The sequence below is a fragment of the Gavialis gangeticus genome, unplaced genomic scaffold, assembly GCF_001723915.1.
Source record: "Gavialis gangeticus isolate Ggan-Ray unplaced genomic scaffold, GavGan_comp1, whole genome shotgun sequence".
In the NCBI taxonomy this organism is placed as follows: domain Eukaryota; kingdom Metazoa; phylum Chordata; order Crocodylia; family Gavialidae; genus Gavialis; species Gavialis gangeticus.
The window spans coordinates 120,556,872-120,575,643 of NW_017729032.1; the positions used below are offsets into that span (position 1 = coordinate 120,556,872).

General features: G+C 40.8%; 1 protein-coding gene across 1 annotated transcript in view; it reads left to right on the top strand.

Annotated features, from left to right (window-relative positions):
- The window catches only part of GPC6 (glypican 6), a 1,304,538-nt gene that overhangs the window by 1,276,572 nt on the left and 9,194 nt on the right, over nucleotides 1-18,772 (top strand). Inside the window, exon 7 of the mRNA XM_019524944.1 lies at nucleotides 11,321-11,457. Within this exon, the coding sequence (XP_019380489.1) occupies nucleotides 11,321-11,457 (137 nt within the window). The remainder of the gene's footprint in view (nucleotides 1-11,320; nucleotides 11,458-18,772) is intronic.

The window sequence follows — 18,772 nt, forward strand, 5'->3', positions numbered from 1 at the left end:
ATTTGGCTGAATGAGATTTACATCCAGCTTCTTAATACTGTTTCCTGGTATTATTGGAAAAATAAAAGCTTTTTCAAGTCCTTTCAGATTCCCATTTCAGAGTCCTGACTTCTTGGGTTTTTTTACAACAACTTCCATTTTACAAAAGCAGCGTAACTGCTATAGACATGCACAGTCTAATTTGTTCTGGGGACATGGGTTGGCAAGTTAAGCATAAAAACTGATTGAAATTCCATTGCAAGCTGTAGATTTAACCCATGATGTACTATCATTTGCAAGACTTCCCCACAGAAGTTCTTACTTTATATCATGACTGTAGTCTTTATTTTCTCTTTAGATTTCTTCCCAGTCTGCTGTTTGCTAAAGAGAGTCTTAGTCCTATACCATGCTACTCCAGTACAGGAACCACCTTCAATTACGCTGATAATGATAAGTAATAATTTGGGATTTGGAGCTGAGGCAACCCCCCAGATTTCATAATGGGTCAAGAAGGCGCTCTCAGAGATGGTATATTCTTTTGCAGATATAGGCAAATAGAGATTATTTAGTAAATGGGCTTTTGGGTGAGTCAGCAAATTAGTAATGAGGTAGAATATTTTCTTTCTGCATCACAAGTTCAGATCTGTTATGACTGAAAGTTGTGACCAGATCATCAACATTTCGGAGTTTATCTCAGATGACTTCGATGGCCTAAATCATCACCAGCATTGCTGAGAGCTCCATTTGTAGCAGGGTAAAAAAGAGGCTGTGTTCTTGGAAAAGCTCTAGAGATGGATCTACTGTTGTCTCAATCTAGGTAGTGTGTCAGGTGAGGGTTCAGATACAAAAATAAAATGTCAAAGAGACGCTTGCTATGCCACTGATCCCCCTGCAGTAACTGCTCTGCAAATATGCAGAAAATTTTGATCATCAGAGGGGACTGTCTACCACAAGCACTGGACTATACTTATAAAGCTGGGTAGTGGATACAGTTGTGGCACAAGTATTTGCCAGGCCCCAGATGTCTGTAATATGTCTGGACCTCTCATCATTAAAAAGGAAAGCTTAGTCATACAGATCTGTAAATCATTTTCTTTAGAACTAAATAGTTGGCTTCCTATTTTCTTTTAAAATGCTAATTGAATTAGATTCTAATTTAATTTGATTTAATGTAGATTTTTTTTTTTAAAAAGCTCACCTGACATATGAGTTGATCTTATGCTGTGGCACGTGTGCCATGAGTGACACACTCTGCTGCCATATGCGACACACAAGTCCCACGTGCTCAGTTAAAGGGAGCACCAGAATGAATTCAGGGGAGCTCCAAGACCCTGGCCAGTGGCAAGGGGGTTGAGGCAGGACATTTTGCAAAAGAAAGTGTCAGATCAGATTCAGCCAAATCCAAATCCAAAGTTAACCCTTCCCTGGGGTTGCAGCTACCTGCAAATATAGGGCTTTGGATCCACGCTTGCCATATAAAACTATGGCAGTTGTGGTGTCAGGAAAAAGTTAACTTGGCTTGACTGTGACACTTCTCTCACAGGAGTGTCCTGCTCCTGCTCCACTCTGTAGCCAAAGGCATGAGCCCCCTGTCTCACATTTGGCTGCCCTTGGCCAACTGGCCTAACCAACTGTCTGAAGCCCATGAAAGTCTGGGTTACTCAAACTCTTGATCTGAATTTATCACTTCTGGCCCTTCTCTGCTTTTGAGTTTCTGCCACTTTCACACATGGTGAGTAGTAATAAGGACTATGAGATTAAAAGGGCTAATAGTGATGTTTTACTTGCCATGATTAAAGGCTGGAACTTTTTCTTGCCAAAACCCATGAATTTTCTTTCCAGATGCCAACAACAAATTTCCCTCATTTCATTTGAAAATACAAAGGGGAGAGAAGCTTGCTTGAGAATGTCATCCATCTCATGTGCTTTATTTCACAACTTACTTGAGCACCTCTTTGTGCTTTAACCCAGAGATTTCCTAGTTTTTCTTGATTAGAAAAGCGGTCATCTCTCCTTCTATCCACAAACATGAATCGCAGTAAGGGAGATATTGGAAGAAATTTGAATTGTTTCAAGTTGCAAAGTCACAGAAAATAAAAGAAAGTACTTCTTGTGCAGGACTCCTGGTGAAATTCTTAGAACTCATACCCACTGAGAAAGCATCAATAACCCTAACATTTCACAGCCCCCCGTTTTAGAACCGCAGCCTTAACATTTTGTAGGGAAATAAAGCTTTGGTTAACCTTGGCACCAGCAGACCTCATTAAAATAACAGCCTGTCAGTTTCAAGTTTAAAATAACAGGGTTGTCAGTTTTATATGCAGTGGAACAATCTGCAATTTTATTCTCTGTGAAATAATTTGTATGAAGCATATGGTTCTAAGTGAAACAAAAAGACTGACCAATAGTGCCATCTTGAGGCCTATGTTACTCCAAGGCATCTCATCACCATAGGGCCTCCTGCATACTCACATGCAGACAGCTGTGACAACATGCAGTCTGCCAGCCTATGATTTATAATCCTTTTAGACTGTATTTGGCATACAGTTACATTTCTAAAAGACTTAAAATAACCTACAATTAAGCACATAATTTAGTAACCACTTGGCTTTTCATTGTATTTCATTAGGAAACCCGGGCTTATATACCGCATGAAAATACTAAATGTGGAACATGTAAAGTTAGTTTTGTGCACGGTAATCTGTTTCTCAAACTACATCCTTGCTCTTCTTTCTGAACCTCACCTTGTTTGGCTTCTATATAATCTCCTATTCTTCTGGAGCTGATCTTTCATCAGTTCCTGCCATTACAAGTTAAACATTAGGTACAGTCAGCCCCTATCACGGTCATGGCAAAATACAGACGTTTCCTCCATTTAATTTAATGACGAGTTCATTTTTAACAGTTCTTTAAGTACCCCAGACTCTCAGACATGTAATAAGAAGGTAAAACAAGCTGTACCAGTTATCATAACTTTAAACTGATATCAATTCAAAGTTTAGAAGTTGCCAGGTAATTACTAAGGAAGGTGATGATTCTGAACATGGAAGCATCGTCAAGAAAGATGTGATGTTTGAAATGCAACAGAAGTAAAAAACTATAATTGAGAGTTGTCTCATTCAGTTATAGTTGTTGACAGGCTACACAGGGTGACAGTCATGTATATTATAAGATCACTAGTTTATTTCAGACAAGCTAATAGAAATTAAACAAAAGAAAAATACAATATATACCCTTTACTATGCAACTGTGTAACTAAGAAACAATTGTCGATAACTATATTCAGTGTCAATCTAGTATTAAGCTTTGACATGCTAGTCTCATATTAAATGCAACATCAAAATCTTAACACATAAGCATAATATACATTTAGCTAGACTGTACATGCTATAAGAATGCTGAATATGTTGCTATAAAGAAAATTGCAGGCCATTACTCTTAAAATGCTTTCAGATTAAATCCCTAATGAACATAAATATAGATCGATGTATGACACTCATAGACATTTTTCTGCCTGCCTGCCTGACATAACATAAATTAAATCATAATGATCTGTGCATTTTTCTGCCTTCCTTTTAATGACGTGGGGGCTGCACTTTACTATACCACACACAGCTTAGGTAGTCAGCCCTCATAACCATAAATCTGTTCTCCAACTGCCCATTATTACAGCATCACCACATAATTTTTAATAAATTTTGCAAATATAATGCATGTGAATGCCAGAGTAAGGGAATGGGAGTGTCTGAGAGCAAGTGAGTGCCAGTCTGACTAGGATACTGTAGGAAACTGTCTGATCTTTCACCGAGAAATAATATGGTCCCAACTCTAAGGTGGAATTAGTGGTGGCAGTTAAATGTTGCATGTAATGGCTTTACATGGTCCATGTAAGTCACACAAATTCAGCTTTTTTGGTGGTAACCTTCTGGCTTTCTCCTACTCCCTCCTCTTCATTGGTTTTCAGGCTATTTCAGGCCCTTCTACCTACTCAGCATGTAAATGACATTTGTTCTGCACACCTCATGAATGCCAAGAGCCAGATCCACAGCTGATGTATACTGGCATTGCCTCAAATAATTGTAAATTCCTGCTATAGCTTACCACTCATGCCCACTTAACACATGTACTGAACATTTGCACCATAATAAGCTTTAGTGCAGAATGGTGTGCAGAAAACTTCATGAGAGTTACAGCTCCTCACACTGCAACTTTTTGTGACGAGAAGGAAGTCCTGGTCTCTGGGGAGTTAAGAGATTCTCCAGTCTGATATTTTTCCCTAAGATTCTTCTGAATATTGCATGGAAAAAGAGATCTACAGAGAAACATATTTAGCTTCCAACTTAAATTGAAAACAGCAAATTCTCCAAAATCTGCAGAGTAACCATAAAAACACAGCACAAAAATCTCAGACAGCTAAGACTGATAGAACATTTCTCCTAAAAATACTTACCAAGCCATATAATGTTATTACCTGTGTGATGTTGGATAGATTATTACCCAGAGAAAACAGCGCGTAGAAGACTGGTCAATTCCTGACTGACTACACAATTTCCAAATAGGTTTGGTACATTTCTCAGGTTGTCCAACTTCTTAGAGGCTGGGGTCCACGTGCCAGGCAGACCACAGGCCTCCCTGGGCACCACCTATTGGACAGGGTCCCCTAGGCTACTCTATGCTGCATCCAAAAGAAGGGGGCCAAGAAGTAGAAGGAGTAGGAGTCCAGAAATCACAGCAGCAGCTAGAGCAATTTGGAGGAGCAGTGCCTATATGGAAACCTCTGGGCCATGAGTTGGACAAAACTGTTCTATAGTAATGACATTTCAGAATTTTATTTTAGGCCCTTATTATGCTTCCACTGCCTTTTGCAAAAAGAATGAAAAGATCAAAACAATAGCATTTTACACATAGGTATAACTGGACAATTGAGCACCTTGGGTGGTAGCTGCACATGCAGCGTAGCAGCAGCAATCCAGTCAGCACAAATACTGCTCTCTTTTGGCTAGGGACAGAAGTTACACTGGTTTAACTGATCATAAACTGGTTTATACCTGTAACAGAATAGAAGTTCAGTGCACATAAACCAGTGTCAAAATGGATGAAACTGGTTTAAGATAAACCTGATTGAATGTACTAGCTGACTTAACTGATTTGGGCCAAACCAGTTTATGAAACTTCTGTCCCAGACCCCTTCCTGGTTCAAGTTAAATCACAGTCCCCCAGCATCCCAGCATTTTGTAGTCCTGGGCTAGGCTGCACTGTCTGCTCCCTAGCTACAATAGTGAGGGCTGGCTCACTGGTCTCACTGGCTGGCTCACAGGCAAACCCCAGCTGGGGTCTAAGGCCAGGGAGGGGGTTAAACTTCCCTTCCCCTGAGTATGGAGCTGCCCAGCCCTGCTTAGTGCTGGCTGTGACTGTGGACTACGAATCTCAGAGACACCTGCAAGCAGGAAGAGGGAGTGATGAGCAACCCTGCGGAGTCCTGCTGTTCTGATTCTGGACTACAAATCCCAGAGATCTCAGGGACAGCAGGAAGAGGAAGAGAACACATAGCCCATGCCAGCTATGTGCCAGAGAGCTGTGCTGTAGTGCTCCCTGGCTTCTGCCTTCAGCCACTGCAGGCATGTATGTGGCTGCATGTCCTAAATCAAAAGTGAATGTCTGTTCATTTGCTTATTGGTTCAATATTAGCAGTTTAGACTAACCTGCAAAGACTGAGTCCATTCAGCCTTGGACTTTTTGACTGCCTTTGCAATCCCTACCTCCAGGTTGGCACCCAGGGCTGGTGCCCCATTCCTCCTGCCCTTCCTCTCCCCTTTCCTCCACCCTGTATGCTGTTATGCTTCTAGGCCCTTGGAAGCTCAATTTACACTCTGAGCTTCGAAGAGTCTAAAAATAAGGTTAAAATATGCCTAACTGCTCTACTGCTTAACTACATCAGGATGGAAGTATCTTTCCATAGACCACACAGAAAACCTGTGGGAGAATTTTAAAATAATCTCAGAGTCTACAGAGTCTTCCTCTGAGCCCCAGTCTGGTACCTTTCTCTGGAAAAGCCCTTTTCCCATCTTTGCACAGCTAAGTTAAAGATCAAACATTTAACATCTCTTACTGAAAGAGTAACTTATTCAAAATGAGTTTGGCACCTCTCTCAGCTTGTCCAACTTCTGAAAGGCCAGGGACCTGCATTCTGTTAAATGCAGAGGCAGGCCAGATTAACTACATGTACAATTTTCACATGCATCACCATATAAGCACTAAGGGAAGAGAAAGGTAATTCTTTATAAGAAGCAATTTGTCAGTCCCTTTATTTCAGAGGGATATTTGTTGTATTTCAGAACAAAACCGGGTACTTTCCAAACAATGTTTAGAGGCCTTGTTCAAAACAGAATACATTTGGCAAGTAGGTAGATAAAGATAGAAGTTAACTGCACACAAAGAGATATGAATGTCGTTTATGATAAATCCCTTCTAGAAAGAGTGGAAAAGAGCTATCTGTATGCAATATCTGAACTGCACAGACCTTTTGTTTAAATGTTTTCATAAAAGACTAACTGAGTGTGGCAGGCTCGCTGGTTTTGCCTGCCAAGCCTGGCTTGGAGAAGGACACTTTGGATTGGTGGAACATTTCCACCAGTCAGGTAACAGCTGGGAGGGGCTTGCCTTGCCCCTGCTCAGAGTGGGGGGATGTGAGGAGCCCCTGGACCTGATTGAAGACTGCACTTTGCAGGTCCAGGAGACTTCAGGGACGGGGCCTCTGGTGTAAATAAAAGCCCAACATGCTCAGCATGCTGGGTCAGATTCAGACAGGAACAGCAAAGAGAGAGGAGCTCCAGAGAAAACCATCATCTGGAACCAGCCTGAGCCTTGATGGTGTGTGGATCGGCACATGGAGAGCCGGCACTGGGAACAGCTTGAGGCTGCTCAGGCCCCACATGGTGCTCAGGTCAGCACATGGAAAGCCCACCCTGGGAGCAGCTCAAGGCTGCTCAAGTTAGCCCCAGCTCTAGGCCGGATAGCCAGAGCCCTGCAGTGTGGCTCAGCATTAAACTAAAAGCGCCCCAATGCCCAGAGCAGGGTCCGGGAAGGGGAAAGACCCCTGGCATGAAGCTGGGGAACTGGAGCCAGTGAAGGCTCAGCTCCCATAGGAGCTCCCTGGGTACCCAACGTGGGGCCCAGGGCCCAGAGGAAAGAACCCTCAACTCAAGATCAATGGCTCCAGGAGGCCTGAGATGGTGTGGGGACCCAGAGGCCAGACTGACAGGCCAGATTGACAGAGGAAGGACCATGATTTACCAGGAACCAAGTGGTTGAAACCCAGATAGAGTGTGTCTAATATCTAATAGTATAGTTATGTTTCCTATTCAGTATCTATTGTTATTGTTGGTGTTATAAATAGTTGGGTTTATTAATTCTGTATAATGGGCTCCATAAGGATGTCTTTTTTTAGCTAACCTACTTGTGGTATAAACTTTCTGGATTGACTGTCCTAGGATCCACCCCTCTTCTGGGCCTGAGGCACGGGTACTTACCCAAATGCCCTCCCTAGGGCCAAGTTCCTCCAGCTAACAGAACTTTATACGTATATTTGTATCTCTATATGTAATTATATCTATCTTAAAGAGTTTTATATATATATGTTGGTAACTCAATAAGTTGTATATAGTTAAGAACTTTGGGCTTGGGCTAACTATAGAGGAAAGAAGGATCCGCTCGAAATTCTGGCATCCATCTCACAGCACCCACTCCTGCCTACCCATCCCACTGACAATAGGACACACCCTTGGGTGTACCCAAGTTACATAAGTTTGAAAGTTAATCTTAAATTCAGATAAAAAGCTTAGAGAATAATAAAAACCAAGAAATCATTTACAAGGCTACAGCTCACTAGAAGAGATACAGTAGTATGACTTCACCAAGTGAGATGTGTTACCTGAATCCACGGTGGCTTTTACCTCATTTTAGGGACACTGTACATCTGATATTCAAAAAATATATTGTAAACAATACATAATTGTGGAGAATAATAAGAAACTCTCAGTTGATACGTTTGAAGTGATCTAATAAAAAGCCACTAGAAACCAGAGGAAAAAGCTTTGAATTCTATGCAATAATGACCTCTACTTTTAGATTGTATCTTTAAAACTACTTTACTTACATTTAAAAAAAAATCACTGACCTATTCATCCATCATCTTTGTCTATGAGCGATCATAAATGTCACTATGTATTTGAAAAAACAAAGTCAGGGTCTACTTCAAGAGAGGAGAATGACTGGTTAGATAAGAATGTTAATACAACCAAGCTTCCAAAGGATTAGTAACAAGAACTGAAACAAACCATTCTTTTTTAAAAAAGGAAAAATTGTATATCCTGAGTCCATGATTGTTACTCAAAAATTTTTCAGTTACAGACTGAAGCAAGATGTAGGGGGACACAGCTAGCACATGAAAATATTTGTTACCACACTTCCCATAATTCAAGCATGTATTTTTAAAATACCCCCTTGGATTCATCTTAGTTTTAAGAAATTACAGTTAGAGAAAACACAATATTTGTCATTCTGCAGTGACTGCAGACCTACAGCACGACCTTTTGTGCTTAGTTGAATAATATTACACTTGCTAATGACCACAGTTTCCTGCAGTGATGAATGCTATTACAGATGCCTAGTGTAGTAAAGGCTGAATTGTTCTGGTACCAGAGAGTCACTGGTTCAGCCAGTGTTTCTTGCTTTCTTTTCTTTTATTTCTTTGTTTCTTTCTTCTTTGTTATAAAAAAGGAAAAGAGTTCTAGTACCGAGTTTTGATTCTAACTCAGACTGTGGCCTATTCTACACAACAAAGTTCCAAGAGATAGTTACTCACTTGTGACTCAATAAAATGTTGTTGTCCCAAATTACCACCAATATTTCTAATATAGACAATCAGAATCTCTGTGTAAAGAGTCAGATTGAGAACCATTTTCACATACTGATGAAGTCACCTCTCCTGGGACAGAAATTTCATAAACTCATTTCACCCAAATCAATTAAGTCTGCTACTACATTCAACCAGGTTTTTCTTACACGACTTTCAGCCATTTTGAAACTGGCTTGTATGCACTGAGCTTCTGTTCTGATAAAGATTTAAACCAGTTTCTGATCACTTTAACCAGTTTATGTGTAACTTCTGTCCCTAGCCTAAGTGTTCAGAATTGATGCCAGTAGCCTTAATTATATAAATGGTTTATCAAAAATAACTTAGAAAGTTTACAATCTGGCCCTAAATAAATAGTTGACCAGACATAGGCATTATGAGAAAAAGTCTGTCTTAGCTCCTTTCTAAAAGCTCACTGGAATGCATCATCCTTTCTACTACCTTTTATGCTCCCAAACCCTCACCTCCCATTTCAAACCAGGCAGATTCTCTCCATACCTCTTGAATTTAACACCTCTGTATATGAACACCTGGCCTTAACAGAGCTGCCTGACTTGGTTGCTGAGTCACTAGTAAATCCCAGTATCTTTCTATCCCAGGGGAAATAGGAGTAGGAGGAATCCCTGTTCATATAAATCTCTAACAGATGGCTCCTAGGGACCCAAAAGATCCAGCAAGGACCAGAAGGAACCAATATAATATTTTGTAATGATATAACCTTCTTACAAGGATGCTGAAGGTTTGTCCAGTGTTGATGTTAAACTGGGTGCAGTTTTCTTGCTTGCTGGGGCTTCCCTGTTAAGACCTAAAAGGCTTGCACGTAATGCTATGATACTAAAAACTAATTAGCTAGGATTGTTGGGGAGAAGGGAAGTAGGGAATTTCATATTTCTATCATAGCAGGAAACAAGTCACACCGGAATATACTGCTCTACTAATTTAGTATCTTGGTTGCTGAGTTCCTGTTGAAAATACATACAAGTGCTTCAGATGCAATATGCTCCAAGGTTTGCATCTCCTGCAGTATAAAATGACATTCCACAGTTTAAGTACTTCAGAGCTGTGAGGCCCATTTTTTTAAGTGGTATATACTATATTTAGAACAAAAAATAAAAGAGATAAATAGACAAGTGCAACATCATACTTTAACCACCCAAATAAGATCCAGTCTTAAAACTAAATATACCAATGGATACATTTTATTTCTTGTTTTTAAAAGAATAAACTCAGTGATTTCCTTTGAAAGCTATTCAGTAAGCTCCCTAAAGTCCTAAAGCCATTTTATTTCATATGAAACATACTGCAGTTACTCAAATATAAGATGAATCCCCAATAATTAGATTCTATATATGGAAAAATTATACATTTGTTATATTTTTCCAGTTATAGAATCTAATTATTGGAGGTTTGGCTTGAATTTGTCCCCGTCCCACTACTATTGCCAGGAAAATAAATCTGGGTGGTCTGGTGGCCCCTTTACCCTTTCATCCCCATGCTGGCTGGGGGGAAAAAAACCTTGTCTTGTTTTCAAGTAAATATGGTATCTGTTTCTATAAGAAAAGCTTTCACAGGACTGGTAACATCATTCATTTTATATATCCTACCCTTTGTTGTGTTTTTTACTAATTCTTTGTAGATTTTTCTGCCTTAGTAAGCCAAACTGAAAAAAAAAAACTTTAATCTGACTCTTTGGCATCTTAAATATTGCTGAAAGTTCATTTGCTATGATCTGTGCCTGCCCTGGCATACTCCTGGTCTTAAAGGGTCTTATATCTGTTCTTGTTCTGTTCCATCATTTCTTAAGGTCAAAGTCTACCTATAGTCTGTAGCGACAAATATCAACCTAGGTCAGGCTATGTATGTGGATATGATCTCTGTGTTTGCATATCTAAACTCTTTTCACAAAGAACCAAATTATTGCATTTCTTTCAGCCTTTGGGTATTATGCATCAGTTCATCAGTAGTGCATCAGCCATTTGGGGCTGTGCATGTATAAATCAATCTAATTTTTATTTAGAACAGGACCAAATAGATTGGTAAGACATTTTTCTCTGATGAGACACTGTATAATTGAATTGACATTTACCAGGCTACCATGCATATTGATGCCGAAGAGGATGTATATTTAGAACCCTTCAATCAAAAGGGAAAGAGGAAAGAACAAAATGTTTCCTTTCTATTACCTTTGCTTTTTTATTTGACAACATCTTGGAGGAGGAAGAGTGAGATAAAGGTGCCTCAGATTATGCTCACCAAACCCAACTGTGCTGTGCCTTTTTCACATACATAGGAATTCAGCATTAAGCACCATTGACCCTTTAACCTCTCCCATCATCTTACGTATAATTAAACACTCTTTTCTTAAAAATTACAGTGAAGATGGCTGGCCTCTTTAACCAAGCGGCCCTCTTTTTTCCTCTTAATTAGGTAACAGACATTAAAGAAAAACTGAAGCTTTCCAAAAAGTTCTGGTCAACTTTACCATACACCATCTGCAAAGATGAGAGAGTAACAGCTGGCTCATCAAATGAAGAGGACTGCTGGAATGGGCATACAAAAGCGAGGTGAGAAGGACTGCTCCCCTCATACTGTTCCACTCAGCAGCATCATGATGGGGGAGTAACTGTGGCACCAGCCCTGAAGAGGGCACAAAAATAGCAGTAGCTGCTGCCACTGACACTTAACTGACCCATGTAGGGTTACTGCCAAGGGCACTCAAGCACCTAGTTACAGCTCTAGTTCCACTTCAGGCCTTGAAACAGTTGGCTGTTTCTGTGTTTCAGGCTTACTTACAAAACCGTTTAGAAAAGTGTAATAGGAAAGGAAGAAGCAATTAATTGTCCCACCATAGCTAGAAGCTGGAAGTACCTATTTTCCAGATGCCATTAAATCTAGAGCATAAGCCATTTTGAATTTGCATGGCCTGTTAGGATTTGAACATGGAGACTGCTTACCGGTTTGATTCCAGGTGGATAATTTACTCTGCAATCTCAAAGAGCACTTTAGCTCTGTATAGTGTTCCTGTATAGTGGCTGATGGATTGTGAAGCAATTTACTCTTGGGGTCTCCTACTAGGATAAAGCAGAAATTGGAATTTCATCTCTTTTTACTATTGACTGGCAATCCTTTGGGTTATTTGTTGAGTAAAACTGCAAAAGAAGTATAAAATAAATGAAACATTCGTAGTCATCTCACTTGGAAGGCCTGACCTTATGTCCTGTCATCCCAGAAACCATGAGCATCTCCTTCTCTTTTTCAGCAAATTTTCTCTAACTTTCACATTTGAAGCCAGCTTGGATCAGGTTATGATGGGGCTGTTACAGGCAGATTTGGTAAGTGTGGCAGGAGTTCTGCAGATGTACTGAGCAACTGAAAGAGGGGTCCAGGTTTCATTGTTAAAATAATGGTCATTGGATTGGTCAGCTTACAGTTTGGTTCAGTAACAGCTGTGAGTACTACTGGCATGAGGTAAGTTACAGGCTCAGCATGCCCCATAAAGGCTTTTTCTTACTTGCTGTGATGCAGTTTCAGGTTCTCAGTGCTTGGAAACAGCTAGTAGGTGAAAATTAGAGCAAACCTGTCAAATGTGGAATGCACAAAATTGGCCTCTATTTGTCTTAAAAACAAACATGAAGAAAAGCAAATAACAAAGCATAAGTCCCTATAAGCCAACTTCTTTACTGTTCAGGGCACCGCACAAAGGACCTACCTCACTTCCCAATGTCTTAAACCCCAGGCACTGAATTATCAACAGAGTTCACTTCACAGGTCAGTATAGATTTATGTATAGATTTTTGGTGGTCCATGGACCCCTAAAGAAGCAGCCTGAGAAGCACTATAATAAATCTATCCAAAGGAATAAGTATTATTCCCTGTCAGTCAGTGCACAGGCACTTGGGCCCATTACCTAAGTAACCTATGACATATGAGATAGGCAGCTAACAGAACAAATCAGGAACATTTTTATACTACTACGTCCATCTTAAAGTAATAGTCCGACAAGTAATAAAAAAAAGAGTTCTGCTATCATAACTATACTTGTAGCAATGTTTTGTAAATGATGGCCCCAAGCAGGTGTGTTCTGCTGGTTAAATTGACCTCACAGCTGGCTAATGTGTGCTGCATCATGACGCCCCCGTTAATAAGAGATACATGCTGATCCTTTTCAAAAGAACAACAATACAACCCTGTTAAAATCCCTCTTGGTTTCCCTAAATAATTCTAGCTCTTGTACCATCTGCACAGCTGATGTCTGTCAGCTGCCTTTAGTCCCAGCATCTCTGCAGTTAAGGGCCTCATGTTGTCTTAAGTTTTAAGAAGTAGCATATGTCTATCTAAGCCCAGATAGCTTTTCTTCTGAGTTTCAAAGGAGTGATTGTCTTGCAGTCTTCCTTTGGCAGTGTTTACATCATAGGAAGCCTGATTATTTTCACGGTGCCTTCTGGGCTGAGTGCTGTGGGAAATTTGAGAAAATCTGTCCTGTCATGATTGCTATCTGCTCCGTCCTTGGTCAATTTAATGCATATATTTGATTGGATGCAGCATCATTAACTGACAATGTCTCCCAATAATACAGCATCAGTAGGAACAATTAAACTTCTTTTGTCCGGTTTATATTTCATATATATTCACAAAGGAAATTTATAGTCACACTGAATAACATAATGCAGTAATTGCTTCAGGTAGAGAAAGCAGTCATACATCTGCGATACAGCATTGTTATTTTGGTCTGCACCTGCAACAAAACAAAAACTATTACTCCAAATATCATTGAAAATGTGCTTAACAGTGAATATGAAATTGGCTGTTGACTAGGTGCAAGGCTATTCTTCATTACTGTAGAATAAAGAGAAAAGCATGTATTCCAATGCACATTCAAAGTAAAGTACTGGACAGCATAAATAAGTGTGGCAGAATCTGGCATTTTAGTTAATTAAAGTCTTGTTTCCTTACTGCCTATGTTCTTCCCTGCAACCTCTACTCATCTTAGGCCGTTTTTTTACCTTGTGGTAAATTTAGGCATGCATTTTGAATTCTAGAGAGAATCACAGAAGATAGAGATAGAAAAGACTAGTCGGGTCATCTAACTCATTCCCTAGACAGTGAGCACTGAAATACAACAAAAGAGAAAATGTTTTTTTTTAAAAAAGTGTTGTCTGTGGTGCTAGTGGAGGAAGAAAACAGAAATTTAGAACTGAGATGCTCTTTGTACTTTTCAACTTAGACTCTTTAAATGTTGCTTATATCAGAAAATCAGTGTTACAAAACTAAATTGCAGAAAATAGAAGTTATTCTTTCTTTTGAAAGAGGTGTCCTTGGATTAACATTACACCAAGGTCACTTGTGCTTATAAAATCCCCTGCCATCTCTCTACTTCCATGTTTTATTAATAGAGATCTGATAGGTTAATCCAAGGACACCAATTAACAGATAAAACACCGAGCAATGAGAATATCTATTTGGATTTCTGGAAGGGTGCACTTGGCATGCTGCTGATCCTTGATTTAGAAAAAGGAATTTAATCAGGTCAGATACGAAGTTAGGATGGAGGAGTGAGGCAGATGAATGGTGTAGCACTGGGAAAACATTTACGATGAGATGGATGGAAGCATTTTTTTTGTAAAACCCTTTTAACCAAAATCAAAGCCAAGAACAGCTACTTCAAGCCTAGTGCCCTTCAAAAGGGTACCCAGCAGGGCTTCCCTGTCACATCTCATATTCACAATGATCAGAGAAACACATACGCAATATTTTTTTGAAGAATTAATATCTTATGAATGAATGCAAGAGACTTGGGGCCAGACTTTTAAAGGTGCCTATGGGGAATGCCTATGCTGTGGCAGCAGAGTGCTCAGTCTTACTACCAAGTAAAGAAGCCTGCCCATTCCCACTCAGATTTCCGGTTGCTAAAGACAGCAGCTTTGGGGAGCACCCTTCAAGCTAATCTCACAGCTTCTTTTCCAGAGTTAATACCACAGTGAAGCCATGGAGCAGGGCTCATGTTGTTGGTGGGGAGGCTGAACCCTCTGTTGCCATGGTATAGACATACTCTAACCCCTGTGAAAACCATTGGGGAGCACCCAAATACTTTTTAAAACCTGGCTCAGTGGAGAGCACCCTGGTCCAGTGGTCAAAAAAAGTTGCCCTATATACAGGTGAATGAATGTTCAATGACAAGTGCTCCTCCCATCATTTAACTAACACTATGAAATTTACAGAAGTCTCAGACTTCTGAATTAATTATGCCACGTTACAAAGTTTTAACAGATATAAACTAAGCTATCCAAATATCATGTGAAAAGTAGCATGTGTAAAAAGGTGGTCTCAACCAGATCGAAACTTAATTTTCCCGTTTTTTACCATTCCGTTTAGCTGTGGGAGCAGGCACTGGCCAGTCCCAGGGAGTTTGGTATGGAACCTTTTAACAGCTTTAACTACCCTGAGCATCTAGTTTTCTGATGAGCGGAAAGCAGGGAAAGGAAGTCACTAATGTCTTGTCCGCACTAAGTTACCCATTCCTGCTTATAGATATCTTCAGTGAGTTCAGATGAATACGCTTTTATTGCAAGTAACCAAAACTACTTGTTCAGCACCATTTAAGAAACGGCCTTGTTACACATTAATTTTAAGTGGATCCTGGAGCTCTTAATTCCTGGAATACCCATACATTAACACCTGAAATTTAACTTTAAGCACACTTTAGGCAGCTTAAAGATAGACCATGCCAGAGAAGGTTTCTCTCCAGTCCGTGTTAGCCAGCTCATGTTCCATTCATGCGTGGCTACTCCCCACAGATAAGCCACCCAAGTTGCAGTCCTCCAGCATCCCAGGGTGTAGTGTCCCTTCCTCCACCTTCCTGTTTTCTGTGGACAAACTTTTCACCCCCTGAACTCTACTGACCAGGGGACAGTTCTGACAGCAAGCCAGTTCTCCCTTGTGTCTCCTGTGGCGTTTGACCTTCCTACCTCCAGGGTGCAACCCTAAACAAACAGCCTATAGAGTACATCCCAGCTAGACAGATCACAGGGCATGGGCGGGTCCAGGAGGGAAGTCTAGGGGGCTGCGGGGCAGATCAGGTCTCCATGAGCTGGGGCTTCCTTCCCAGGATAGGGCCTTCCCTCACCACTCCCACCTCCCTGCCTCCCCAGGAAGCATGACCCACACCCACCACACCCCAATCCCAATTTATTAAAACAGGAGACCTTCTTTAATTTACTTCCTCTTTTCTTCTTTGCAAATTCTTTTTCTTTTTTTCTTTTACTTCTTTTTATTTTAGCCTTTAGTGTCTGACTTCCTTCATTTCACCACCCTTCCCCACCCCTATTTCCTTTCCACATCCCATTTCATTACTCACCCTCATCCCATTAGTTCTCCACCTTCCAGCTTCATGTTCCTGCCCCTCCAACCCATTTCTGACACACACACCCTCCCCCCACCTAGAGCAGTGATAGAAGTCTGTCCTGGCTCACCAGCCCTCTAGTAGCAAGTCACAGCTGTGCAGATTGGGGACAGTCAAAGAAGCTTTTAGCCTTTAGGTGTGACTGCTCTAAATTTGAGCTAGCCCAAACACCAGTGAACATTTGTGCAGCTCGAAGTGCATTGTGTAACAAGGACCAAAGTATGTTTAAACCCAGTTCTCAGCAGGCAAACAAAAAAAATTCTATTGGTTTCTAGTTTATTTTTTCACTAGTTTCCTTCCAATGCATTGACAAATGAAACACAGTTTCTCTCTGTGTGTCCTCTTCCACTCTGTCTCAGTTAAGCAAGTGGCTAATCCCTGCAGGGAATGTCCAATGATCAAAAAGAGTCATATGAGGTGATCTGGTCCACCAAGTAAGTCAGCTTTCAGTGACACTCCATCTTCTACAGTGTTTGTTTGCCTATCTAGCTTGAGCAACAGCCTTTGCTGTCTTTTGTGTTGTTTACCTTACAAATCTGGACACCTATAAAAGCCACAGTACTTACTGAGTGGAAATCCCCAGTGTCACAACAAATAGCTGGTGCAGAATATGGGGAACAATGCCCTTTAATTTAGATGTCATTCAAAAAGTAGAAAATCCATCTCTTCTTATTTAACATCCACTGTGATCCATAAGTGATCTGGAAAAGATCAAAGGCCGTTTTTAGACTTGCAAAGAGAGAAAGTACTCAGGAACATCAGTAACATATGAAAAAAATAGACTGTAGTTTTAAACAAGCTTATGTGGGACTTTCATTAGATTGACCAAAAAGCACTTCCATTGTGTCTGCTTATGCAAGCAAGAACTGTGGAAAGGCTAAAAGGAAAGGAGAAATGGTTTTATATTTTAGAAAACAATGTAAATTATACCAAGTCTGAGCAGGAGGCAAAATAGCAGAAAGGAAGCTGTGATGTCAAGCTTCATTGTAATCAGAGAACATCACTATACTTCATCTCAGTGCTCCTGGGAATGGGAAGCACTGAAGCATACCTCATTCACCTGCTTCTGTCCCCATATGCCAAACTCAGAAATGCAATGGTGAAGTCACTCCATGTGGGGACCCAACCCAGGAACTCACAAGGCTTCTCCAGAGAGCTTGAAAGTAGCTGTAGGAGGTGTCCCCAGAGCTGTCTCACTGTTGTATTTCCAGGTTTGGTGCATGCAAGGAAGAGAGTGTGAGCAGCTCTTACCTTAGCACAGTCCTAACATAGCACATCAACAACACTGCAATACAAACTTACCCAGAGGGTCTGAGCTAGTGGATTCCTTTCTAGAAGAGAAAAAAATGAACACACATCCAAGATAGTCTTTCCTGATCTATTTGTATTTATAAGAGTAATACAGTTCTTCTTGTTGTCATGCACAAAAAGGAATGGTTAACTACAAGAGAAGCAGCAAAGCTTAAAATACACAGGGGTATCTCTGCTTCCAGACCTGCAACAAAAGCAGCTGTGATGAACAAGTTTGCCCAGCCAGCCACAAATTTGCTGTCAAAACTTGTCCCTAGACTCTGCTTCCAATTTTGTATGACTTGACCCTACCCCACACACATCAAAATGCTTTTGTCAGAACATGTGCTTGGCTGTCACTCAGAGCCTGTCGCTCAAAAAAGCCCTAACATTTTATGTTTCTCTGTCTGTACCCTTGGTTTAAAGGAAGGCTAACAATTTTAAGCCTTTCTCATTCAAGAGAGAAAACAGGTGAACTGATATGTTGATAATACTGTGGTAGCTGTCTAAATTTTTCATTCATGTACTTAGAAGACTGGGGCCCTGATTCAGCAAGGGAGTCTAGCAAACATTAACTTTAAGTGCTTAAAAACCAATTTAAGCACAACTAAATAAATGCTTAAGTTTCCTGCAGTAGCCCAGTAGCTCAATTTTCAAATACATATACTGAAAACATGTCTACATCTTCTCTACCCTACAGGGCCTGTCGCCACCTTTGCTGTAGTGGCAGCAGTAAGTCAGCTGGTCCCTCTGATGGGGCTTTTCTGGCAGGAGGAGACTTTATACCCATAGACCTATACTAGGGCTGTCCTCCTAAGAGGCCAGTGACACGTGCCCCAGGGGCTGCACTGCTGTGAACCACAGGCCCCCAGACTGCCCCAGCCCTAACTGCACCACATGTGCAAGTTGTCCATTGCCCCCATCATTACACATGTATACGGGCAGACATTATACTGCAAGCACAGGCAGTTTCCCCCCACACACACACTGCATGCATGGATAGCCCCCACCTCAGCTCTCACTCCACCATGCCGTGGTGTGTCCCATGTGCACCATGGGTTGCACCTCTTATTTAAGTTACAACAACTAGGGAGTGAAGTCAAAGCCAAAACAGCTCAGCAGCAGAACTTCTAATGTAGACCAAAGTTAATCAATACAAAGGAACCTACTTAATTATTTTGAGCATCTCA